Here is an 11981-nt window from a genome sequence, read left to right as displayed (position 1 = left end):
ATGGGAAGAAGATGTACTAAAAGTCCTACTCAAGATTTTCGAGATTGTGTGGAAAGATGTCAATTGGAGGACTTAAAATTTTTTGGGAACTTTTACACCTGGAGTAATAAGCAAAAGCCAGAGGACAGAGTCTTCTCAAAGCTAGACCGAGTTTTGGTTAATCCTAAATGGGCAGATGTGTTTCAACATTCAAAAGCAATTTTCTTACCTGAGGGTTGTTTTGATCATAGTCCCATTTTGGTGTCTTTATATCAAGATGTGATAAGTGGCAAAAAACCTTTTCGATATTTTTGAATGTGGAAAGATGCAGATGATTTTGGTGCAAGAGTTGCTCAAAGTTGGCAAGAAGGAGCTGCTGGTTCTGCTATGTACAAATTGACAGTGAAACTCAAACGGTTGAAACATGTCCTTAAGCTGATTAATAAAGAAGGTTTCAATGATCTACACAAAGCAGAAATGGTTGCTAAGGAAGAATTGATGAACTTGCAGACAAAAGTGAATAAAGATCCTCATGACTCCCGAATGCAGGTAGAGGAACAGAATGCTAGGGAGAATTATGCCAAGTTATCCAAGGCATACTCTCTTTTTCTAGCTCAGAAAGCTAAAATTGCTTGGGCTATCAATGGAGATGAAAACACAGCAATCTTTCATGCTTCTCTGCGGGCAAGGAGACTTCAGAACCGAATCTATACAATAGAAGATGAGCAAGGGAATTGGTGTGATTCTCCTATTACTGTTCAGCGAGCATTTCTTCAGTATTATCAAAATCTTCTTGGCTCTGTGATGTTTAACAGATATAGGGTGATGCAGAGCATTATTAATATTGGACCAAAGTTATCTGAAATACATTACAGAATTCTTGAAGCCGAGTACACAGCACAGGAGGTCAAAGAAGCCATGTTCTCTATTCCTGGAATGAAAGCCCCAGGCCCGGATGGTTTTGGTAGTAGTTTTTACCAAGATAACTGGGATTTGGTAGGGTATGATGTGATATCTACGATACTATCTTTCTTGACCTCAGGCAGAATACTCAAGGAGATTAATGCCACTACCATTACTCTTATTCCTAAGATGATCTGTCCGCGAAGTGTGAGTGACTTTAGGCCAATTTCGTGCTGCAACGTCATTTACAAGGCTGCATCGAAAGTGATTTGTTCGAGATTGAGACAAGTATTACCTGATTTAATTGCTGAAAACCAGGGGGGTTTCGTACATGGTAGATACATAGCCCATAATATCATGGTTTGTCAGGATTTGGTGAGATTATATGGGCGAAAAAATTGCAAACCTAGTTGTATGATTAAGATTGATCTAAGGAAAGCATACGATACAATGGAGTGGGGATTCATTTAAGAGATGCTCAAGGCTTTTTACTTTCCTCAACACTTTTCAGAATTAATAATGACTTGTGTTAAAACTCCCAAGTTTTCCTTGCTTCTCAATGGATCGATGCATGGTTTTTTTGCATCAAAACGAGGTCTTAGGCAAGGGGATCCCATATCTCCCTTGCTGTTTGTTCTTGGAATGGAGTATCTATCAAGAATATTGAGTAAAGTGGGTACTTTTTCTGGTTTCAAATACCATGATAAATGCTCCAATCTGAAGTTAAACCACCTATGTTTTGCGGACGACCTTCTTATTTTCTGTCATGGAGACTATGTTTCAATCCTTCTCATGCTCAGAGGTCTGAAGCTATTTTCCTCTTCTTCGGGCCTGGTTCCCAACTCTGATAAGTCTGCCATATACTGTCACGGTATGCCTGAAGCTGTAGTTGATCGGATCCTGGAGGTCTCTGGATTTTCTCGCAGCCACCTCCCATTCAGGTTCCTCGGCATCCCTATTTGCTCAAAAAAAATTCCTTCTGCTGAATGTAAATGTATATTGGAAAGGATGATAAGCAGGATTAGATCTTGGAGTACTCGGAACCTCTCTTATATGGGGAGAGTCACATTGATCAATTCAGTCCTAATCTCAATTCATTCATATTGGGCTCAAATTATGATTTTGCCTAAGAAATTGTTAAAAGAGGTTGAAGCTATATGTAGAGCCTTTCTTTGGAAAGGTATCTCGGATACTCACTTACCAGGGCTAATTGCTTGGGAGAATATTTGTGTCTCAAGGCTGCAGGTGGCTTGGGATTTCGGAAATTACATGATTGGAACATGGCTGCCATGGGAAAATATGTTTGGGCAATTGCCAAGAAGAAAGATAGCCTGTTTGTCAAGTGGATAAATAGTGTCTATTTGATGAATCACAATTGGTGGGATTATAAATGTCCCATGGACTGCAGCTGGTACTGGAAGTGTTTAGTGGCTGTGAAGGATAGTTTCAGATTGAAAATTTCTCAGGATTCTTTTTTGTCCCAGGAATATACTATCAAATGGGGATTAGACTTGCTGTTTCCTCAAGAATCTAGAGTATCATGGAGGAAGTTTGTTTGGGATAGACTCATTACTCCCAAACATCGCTTTATTATGTGGTTAGTTATGTGGGGAAGATTACACACAAAGGACCGAATTGTTAAATTCAAGCCTAATATTGATCAGAATTGCTTAATGTGTGGACAGGAAAAGGAAAGCATTGACCACCTCTTTTTCAAGTGTATATACAGTCAGAGGTGTTTAGAGGCTATCAAAAATTGGCTTAATTGGAATGCACAGTCAACTAATCTCACTTGTCTTCTGCATTGGGTTTCTCATGCCAAGCTTAAATCCAGGATATACAAGAGCATGTTGTTCTCTTTTCTTGCTGCAACAGTGTATCATATATTGAGAGTGAGGAATGATGGACTTTGGAATCACAAGCTTTGGCAAATTCAACACACAGTTAGTAGAATTCAGCATGATTGTAAATTTCGGGTATTTAGTGTGTTGCCATGTAAATCATCTAGGAAAGATAGAGAATTTATTAACAGTTTTTCTCTGAATTGATTTGTACAGATTATATATAGGGCCTTTACTTGTTTTCGGCAGATTGTTGGGTTGGAATTGGGTCTTGTAATTGTGTTGGATTTCATAGACTTGTCTTGTAATGGTTTGTTGAGCAATACAATCTTTCTTATTCATCAAAAAAAAAAATTGGAATATGTTTAATGCAATTCAATACGAGTAAAATAAGTCCAATAGTCAAGTTAGTCCCCACCTCTTTAGAATTTTTAATCCGAGCCCAAAGTGACACTCCTAAGCTTAACGATGTTCCTAGAGTGATTTCGTCCAATTTTAATATCACATTTTTCCTACGTGCATCAAATGAGCAAAATATTATCATTATTGCATTCTTTATTCAAAATCGTGTCCAACGACATATAATATGCCCATATTTAAAATTTCAAGTTCTAGAACCTCACCCAAGCGGTGCACAGTAGCGGTTGGTGGTGGCAGTGAGCGGTGTACCAGAAACGTCAACGAATATATGCATGGCATATATCAAAATGATCTCCTCGATGAGTACATCATGGAAGTACAGCTCCTTTGCCAAAATGACCACCGATGTCGCCGAAAAATGCTTCCAAAGGGACGGAGATACCCAAAATCTTGCTAGAGAAAAATGGCAAGTTGACTAGAATGACTTAGTGGGCGAAGTTCCTCTCGCGATGTTGATTCCAATGGTGCCATCCACTCACCAAACGGTGGTCGGAGTTCGTCGGAAAGTCACCTCAAAGTTTCAACGGCAAAACTTCGAAGTGGCCGACGGGAGCGTCCTTGCTCCGATGGTCACCAAACTTTGGGGTTGTTGTCGTCGCCGGTCAGAGAAGCTGTAGCTCCGGCGCATGTTGAAAATGGAGCTCTGATGGTGGTCCGACTAGGTTGTGGCTGGTTTGGAGAGAAAACAAAAGGAAAGAAAAAGAGAGAAGAAGAAAGAGAAGGTGTTTCGGGGAGAGAGAATGGGAAAAGAAGAAAAAAAAAGGATTACTTTGACTCTTTTTACTCAGGTGGGTCCCACCCACTTAAAAGAAAAAAAGTTTAAATAATATTTATTTTATTTTTTCTGAGTTTTTACAAATAATATATAAGTCGCCGCTAATATTATATTATTAGTGACGACTTTTTATTATGAGGGACAAAATATGATATGGGAATCACGATTATTAGGAGCGAAATTCAATTTATTAGGGTCGACAGTTTTGTCGCCTCTAATAATCGACATTTGACCATCACCAGCGATTTTGGGTATTATTAGGAGCAACATGCGTCACCCTTAAAGCCCTTTTTGCTGTAGTGAGATTATCCAAGAACATATACCCTACGGATAATATAGTCAACTTGGTGTTTATAATGAAAGTATGATTAAAGTCAAGGAAGAACAAGATTGGTTGTTCCGAAGACAGAAAGTTAGTTGTTCAGGAGATTTTGGCTGAAACAATTACAAAATATATATATTTCATATAAATGTATGGTTTATATGGTAGTCCCGACCTAACTAATCAATACCAAACTAACAACTGCGAGCTGTACAAAGATAACTAGATTAGATCTGGAAACTGTCATTTGCTTCTTGGATACCCCTAAAACTAGATTAGATCCAAGATACACACAAAAACCCCCGGTATACATCAGATGCCCAACAAGCATCACAAAATCTGTTAGAGTCTCTAAATGGTTCCATTCACTTAGTTAGCTTTGTACAGCTCACAGCATCACAAAATCTGTTAGTCTCTATTAAATGGTTCCATTCACTTAGCTTTGTACAGCTCACAGTTGTTAGGTAGGTGGGTACTACCATGTAATTATATATATATATATATTGTAATCCTATCTATTGAGTAATGAGAACTCATTGTGCTCCCATTTTCATGATACACACAAAAACCCGCGGTAGACTATGATACCGTGTTATTAAGAGAGTACCAATTGTGTTCCTCTGAAACATAACTTTACAGTCACCTAATAATGGATACACAACTGGTCGGACTATTTTGTTTTTGTTTCTTTCTTTTTATTATGGAGTAAGAGTTCAATTTTCATTTAATATGCGGATACAAATAATTGAGTTCCATCTTTTTTGTAAGAGACCTCAGTGACAATGCTTTTTCTTCACTGATGTAGAGAGCATATATATATTGCCTATCATACACTGTATCTGGGGCGATTAAAATAATGTTATTGAAATTAAGGTACATATTGTTGTATATATTAAGTCTTGAGTTGTATATTATTAATAAGTAACTAGAATAATTTTTATTTTTGGTGAATTGTACGGTCAGGTCTAATGAATACTTAATCATTGCATGAAGAAAAGTGATATGAACGTTGTTGTTCCACTGTAAGTTCTAACTTTAAGAGACTTTTCTTTTTTAACATATAGATAATACACATAATATAATATAATTCTCCCATTCTATTACACCACATGAATAACTAAGTAACAAATTGATGTAACCTAATATAATTAGTTCATACACTTTGTTGATATATATGGAAAATATATAGTAATTATTATTCTTAAAAGAAGCATCAGTTATAAAAGTGGACTAATGAAGTGATTTCTGTTATAAAATACTTTCCTTTAGTGATTGGCTTTTATCTTCTGGTCAGCAATGGAAAGAAGGAATTCCGCCAATAAAATCCCCTTGCGAAGTTTGATGGCTTTCATCTAATGCACTTCATTCAATCAAATTCTACAAACAAAAAGGTTTGAGTAGTAGTGAGTATATAATTGCATATATATAAGCATGCATACATGATCTCATCTCACAAAAGGCTTGTGTGCATATATATAGCAGGAGATAGAGCTACTATCATAACAAGGATAAGTAGTACGTAGTGTAGTGTATAAACAATGGATCTCATCATGATGTCAACAACAGTAAAAATAAGGATATGGTTGATTAGTTAGTGATAATGAGCAGAAGAAGGTAAGGTTATAATTATAACTGTGCATATTCGACGTTGATTCGCGCATTCGGAGAAGTAGATATGGCGTCGAAGGCTTTGTTGGAAAGCTGAAGAGTGGTGCCGCATGGATTGCTTCTGCAGAAGTCAACGACCTGAACCACAATGGAGCCACCCTTGCATGGTCGTTTGGGGCCACTTATGCACCGCATCTGGTACCTCCGCCCACAGGAAGCTCCGTTGTCCCATAGACCGTCGCTTACCGCCACGAAATATCCGTCTTCCGGAAACTGTTCTTGGTCGTTTCCCTTGCATTTTGTTGCTTCATTAACCAATTATAAACATAACATATTATTTAACCACATAATTAGTTTATTTATTTAGTTTGCAAAGGATACTATACATATATATTTATAAGAATATTTTACTTAAGAATTAATGTACTGATACGTAAAATAAAAGTATATATAATACTTAAGAAATATAAAATTTATAAGGTATACATACGTAAGTATGGAGGTCTATAAGATCTAGCAGACCCCACGTCCCCTACGACTTTAAGAATATATTTTGAGAACAAGCAAGATAGCAGAACGCCTAAGACCAGTGACTTCATGTTGTTTTACAGTTACGTCGTATGTACATATATATATATATGAAAAATGAAGAAACTTGGATCGATGAGTCGATATATGCTCTTGTTAGTTTCTCTGTATGGTCAATCTATCGATCTCTCAGCTTGCCTGATTATTTATAGTAGCTAGCTCTAGTAGATGACAAAATTAAATATTAGTACGTAGTCCAGAAAATCTTCTCTCTTAATGGATCAGTATTCTTAGTTGAGGATGATGTCATGCATAATTAAGAATTGGGTTGGGGTCGCCCGCTCTAATGTTTTTCCTCAAACACAGATTAGATCATCGTCTTTTTTGTCATTCCTATATATTTATATATATCCAGAAAGTGATAAACCAAGCTAAGCCTATATAGAAGCAGCTAGCTAGATTTGTAACTAGTATAATAATTAGACTGAAAAAAGTTTATAGAAGTTGGTTGTTGTATAAGATAACGAATCTGATATAATAATAATAATAATAATAATATAAACCACACAAGTTTATCATGTTTTATATTTGGCTATCTACAACACACTATATATTGAATCAAAACTCAAGTTTTATCGACAACCCAACTTCATATTATTAATACATTACGTACGTCCTATTCATTTGATGTTATTATAAACTTTTTATAGTTTCAATATTTATACTTATATTTATGTCTCTTCTCAACTGAAATTTATTCTATTTGTGTTATGTTATAATTCTTTAATGATAATGTTTATTATTTTTCTAAATATTCTTATTATAATAATAATATTTAGTGTGATAAGTTAGAGATCGATCAATAAAATAGTTTAAAAAGTGACACTATCATTATATTCAAATTAATTATATACTAAATTGAAGTTTGGGCAGATAATATAAAATTAATATTTTTTATATTATTCAAATGAGACCAGAAGAAATTTTTAAATATTTATTTTTGGATTATATATTATTATAATAAGAAATATTTATTTTTAATTAATTTTAAAAGTGTATAACTTTTAATATTTAAATTATTACATTAAAGTTAATAAAACAACCTTTAAAACTAAAAATTCCTATTATTCAGATACATTTTGTTCTCTTATATAGGCGCACTTTTTATAAAATATATATATATATTTATTGGAAAATGAACAGTATAATACGACACTTCGGCATCGGAATGCAATATACTCTACCTACTTCCACTGAATAATATTTGATCTTATTTTGCCGCCATATTGATTTGTGCATTGGTAGATCATGGGTGCTTTCAGATTACTATTCGGCAATAACTAATTTCATGATAAGAGCAAATATAAATCTCATATTATTACCAGCCACACTTGACGGTGCACACCCTTTCTTTTTAAAAAAGATATACATGTTACTATTATTATAATAATAATTTTTTTCGAAGCACTAAGTTAACATTTTAATTATAGCAATCTCTGGCATAATCTGATTGGGTGAAATCCATGTGGATGTAATGCACTACTAGTGGCTTAAAATGATGGATCGTAGTTTGTACAAAAGTATTAGTGCGCATGCTTATACACAGCTCTGAGCTAGTATTTTCAAATCAAATTAACTTATTGCAGATTGCTATACTGGACAATATATATATATATATATGCTCAATTAAATAGACGGATGTCCACTAAGCTTTAAGATGCCAAGGTTTAAGGCAATCTTAAGGTAAACCTATGATTATGTAAGAATAAACAACATTGGCCTTTTGACTTTATCACAATACAAATATATACCTTTGACTCAGTGGAGTGGAGAAGTGGTAGAATAGCAAAACTTGTGGGTCAAAGTCATGGATAAGTATGACAAGGGCTGTCCTGATCAAATGTAGGAATCAAGCAGCCCACGTGCTAAACTAGTATTTTCATGATTTATTTTTTATATTATTCTTTATTGATTAGTCAAGACAATTTGGACTTAAGGAAATTTTTTGTTAGGGTTCTTATTAAACTATTTGTAAAAGTTTTGGTGAAAAAAAAAATCATAATTTTTTCAAAAAATATTGGTTTATTTATTTATTTACTATGAATAAAAGATTCTGAGGCTACTGTCCCGAAGCCATTCTCCGTTTCAAGAGTTTTTTTTTTAAATGAAATTTGATTAAAGTGCAACTACGACTCCAAAGGAAGAGATAAGTCTGCTACAAGACCATAACAAACACAAAGGGGAAAATTCCGTTTCCAATCAAAAGCTGAATTAGAGTTGATAGACAACTTAGCTAAACAATGTGCATGGACATTTCCTTTATTTTTTACTCGACTAAAACCTTGATAATAAAAAATATTCACTGCCCACATCACATAATTAAGGATATTGCCAAAATCATAAAGAATAGAAACGTTATTTCCAAAGTGTAGGAAAAACATAACATATATAATACTTGAATAAACGTAATATGATAAATACAATATTTATATTTACAAAATTAAAGATACATAAATATTATAATTATAAATAACAATATTATAATTATAAATAACACAATATACATAATTATAATATAAATAGCAATTATAATTAATTTAGACAATAACTATAATGAACAACAACTAAGGTCTGTGTAACACACAACTTTCTTAAAACAGATTCGTTGCATCCAAGAGGTTTCGACGTCTATCTCCCAGGATACAACGGTGAACGATAAGTAACTCAATTACTTCATCGAACCAAATATGTCTGAACTCTATCACACTGCAAAAGATCTAAGAACTCTAAACAGTAAAAAAGAAAAAATATACTAGAAATATATATATATATATATTAATCTTCAAAGGAAGACATATACATATATTAGTTTTTGGTGTAATTGAAACTAAGACCACTAAGGCTTATTTATAGCTTCTATCTAATTCAAATTTTCATTCACAAACATTGTGGGACAAAAAAAAAATACTATTCATTACTGTTTTTTCTAACAATCCCCCACATGAATGAAAACTGACACAAGAATAACCAACAAATGGTTTAGACCTTGGTGATAGAGTTCAACGTTTGAAACCTGCATAGGATAGGTAGGTGTTACCCTTTGAACCTTCCCTTGTGTAAGTATATTTACTTTACTGGTTGATCAGTAGACGCGATGTCTTTAAATTGTTCTGTCGTTCGTGTAAACGATGATATACCACACACAGGAATCTTTCCTGATATATATTGGTTCTCAAGATTATGTTCCTCTTGGCCCTGAACATTTCCCTGGTTCTGCAAGAGATATTATAGGAATTGAGCCCATATTCAATCCCTATAGAAGCGGCCCGTCTTCTCTCTCATATAGGTAATTTTCTTAATTAAGAGTAACCCGTATTACTCTGCTCGACATTTCGATGCATAAGAAATCATTAAAAGCATAATTTAACATTTTCCTTACGGTTATCACTGTTTCATCATAAGAATGGACAATGAGGATAACCCCCATAGTGATCCAACATAATCTTTACACTTTTAATTGTCCCTTTCAACCTCGATCTTGGGATCTCCAATCAACTAAGTTGGGTGTCTACTGTATTGATGAATTTTCAACCAACTCTCTATTTAACCCTTTGGTTAGCGGGTCCGCAATATTATCCTTTGACTTCACATAGTCAATAGAGATAACTCCAGTTGAGAGTAGTTGTCTAATGGTATTGTGTCTACGACGTATATGTCTAGACTTACCATTATACATATTATTATGTGCCCTACCAATTGCAGATTGACTATCGCAATGTATGCCAATAGCTGGCACTGGTTTAGGCTATTTTGGAATATCTTCTAAAAATTGACGAAGCCATTCAGCTTCTTCGTCACACTTGTCTAAGGAAATAAACTCAGATTCCATCTTGGATCTAGCTATTACCGTTTGTTTAGAAGATTTCCATGATACAGCTACACCACCGAATGTAAACACATATCCACTCGTAGATTTTGAGTCTTTCATATTAGATATCCAATTAGCATCACAATACCCTTCAAGTACTGCTGGATATTTAGTATAGTGCAGCCCATAGCTACGAGTAAATCACAAGTACCTAAGTACTCTTGTTATTCCTTTCCAGTGGTCAGACCCTGGATTACTCGTGTATCTACTCAGTTTACTAACTGTGTAGGCTATATCAGGTCTGGTACAACTCATTAAGTACATTAGACTTCCAATAATTCTAGAGTACTCTACCTGAGAGACACTCTCCCCTTTATTCTTGAACAAATGTAGACTCGAATCTATAGGGGTTATAGATACACCAGAATCTTCCTTGTTGAATTTCTCAAGAATTTTGTCCACACAATGTGACTGACTTAGAATGTTCTTATCAAATCTCCTTAAGATTTGAATCCCCAAAATGACATCTGCTAGACCCATATCTTTCATGTCAAATTTTGAGTTCAACATACTCTTGATAGATTTGATCATCTTATCACCGCTTCCAACAGTGAGCATGTCATCTACGTAAAGACACAAAATGACATAGTCATTATCTATTTCTCTAACATAAATACATTTATCGCATTCATTCATTTTGAAGTTATACATACTTTTCACCATTTTGAAGACACGAAGTCAAAACGCTTGATGTGGATAGAAGTGTTGGAATGGATATAATGACAAAAACAGTAAAGAACACAATAAATTATAGTGGTTCGGCCCCAAGAACTGGTAATGACCTACGTCCACTTAGGCTATTATTGATATGAGATCTCAAAGGAGTGATCAAAGAACTAGGGTTCTCTGAGTTTCACAAACCTGAGAGGGATAAAAAATATAATCATAATACGATAGCTCTAATTCTCTCGTAAGTGTATAACTTCAATTAACCAAAAGGCAAAAGTCCCTTCCTTGAGCTATCTTTCTCTATTTTTAGCTCAAGGAGGATTACATAAATTTGTTACAGATATTCTCTCCTAATTAATCGGATAATCAGGAATCATCAGAGTTAATCTCAGAATTGATTATGATTTCACCAAGATCGTTTTGAAATATGCGAAGTGTATGACCATGCTGGTCGTAAGGAAACCTCAAACGCTAAGCCAGGAGGATCTTACTGGTCGATGGTCGAACAGAACTCTGCCAGGTGTCAGCCACGTGTTTAAAAATGCCTGCCACGTCACCCGTGCCTGTTTTTTGGATAACATTTGCCCTCCAAGTTTATTTATCACGACCAACAATAAATAAACTTTAAGGAAAACGACTCTTCGATTACCCCACCAGATCTGTCAGAGTAGTTCGTGCATTCTTGGAAAAAGTGACGTACCCCTGTCTAATCACGGCTTTTCAGTTCCCAAGTAACCTATTGACAACTATCACCCTTCCCAATGCTTCGAAAAGAGGAAACTGATGACTACTTCTTCTTTCATGCCATAGACAAAATATATATAGCCTTCTCGGAGCCTTCTTTTTCCTTTTACGCAAGTTATTTCTCTTTCAAGAAACCCTAAATCAGAACCTTCATTCTCTCTGAAGATCATCTTTCAACGTTTCAAGGACTAGCCGTCCGTTCGTCTACGCTCGAAATTCCTTCAAACCTCCACGATGTTTCCTTTGGTAAGTTTCAGAACCTTT

General features: G+C 34.8%; 2 protein-coding genes across 2 annotated transcripts; one reads left to right on the top strand and one right to left on the bottom strand.

Annotated features, from left to right (window-relative positions):
* Window positions 1-1401: 1401 nt before the first annotated feature.
* On the top strand, window positions 1402-2930 carry LOC133806927 (uncharacterized). Its single transcript, XM_062245019.1, has 2 exons — window positions 1402-2062; window positions 2128-2930. The coding sequence occupies exons 1-2, from the start codon at window positions 1402-1404 to the stop codon at window positions 2928-2930; spliced, it is 1464 nt and encodes a 487-aa protein (XP_062101003.1).
* A 2401-nt stretch (window positions 2931-5331) lies between these two features.
* On the bottom strand, window positions 5332-6522 carry LOC133804133 (EG45-like domain containing protein). The gene is made up of 3 exons (XM_062242291.1): window positions 6339-6522; window positions 5874-6153; window positions 5332-5617 (listed from the first exon to the last, which is right to left on the bottom strand). The coding sequence occupies exons 1-3, from the start codon at window positions 6445-6447 to the stop codon at window positions 5611-5613; spliced, it is 396 nt and encodes a 131-aa protein (XP_062098275.1). The 5' UTR covers window positions 6448-6522; the 3' UTR covers window positions 5332-5610.
* Between the last annotated feature and the right edge of the window lie 5459 nt (window positions 6523-11981).

The sequence above is a fragment of the Humulus lupulus genome, chromosome X, assembly GCF_963169125.1.
Source record: "Humulus lupulus chromosome X, drHumLupu1.1, whole genome shotgun sequence".
In the NCBI taxonomy this organism is placed as follows: domain Eukaryota; kingdom Viridiplantae; phylum Streptophyta; class Magnoliopsida; order Rosales; family Cannabaceae; genus Humulus; species Humulus lupulus.
The sequence above is the reverse complement of the archived record's forward strand: the minus strand, read 5'-3'. Positions and strand labels throughout refer to the sequence as shown.

What these genes read in the sequence shown, in the direction of transcription:
- LOC133804133 (XM_062242291.1), bottom strand. Translation starts at nt 6,447, where the DNA reads ATGAAGTCACTGGTCTTAGGCGTTCTGCTATCTTGCTTGTTCTCAAAA. An exon ending in TTATAGACCTCCATACTTAC is followed by an intron (nt 6,154 to 6,338) that starts GTATGTATACCT and finishes TGGTTAATGAAG; the next exon opens with CAACAAAATGCAAGGGAAAC.
- LOC133806927 (XM_062245019.1), top strand. Translation starts at nt 1,402, where the DNA reads ATGACTTGTGTTAAAACTCCCAAGTTTTCCTTGCTTCTCAATGGATCG. An exon ending in TAGAGCCTTTCTTTGGAAAG is followed by an intron (nt 2,063 to 2,127) that starts GTATCTCGGATA and finishes TCAAGGCTGCAG; the next exon opens with GTGGCTTGGGATTTCGGAAA.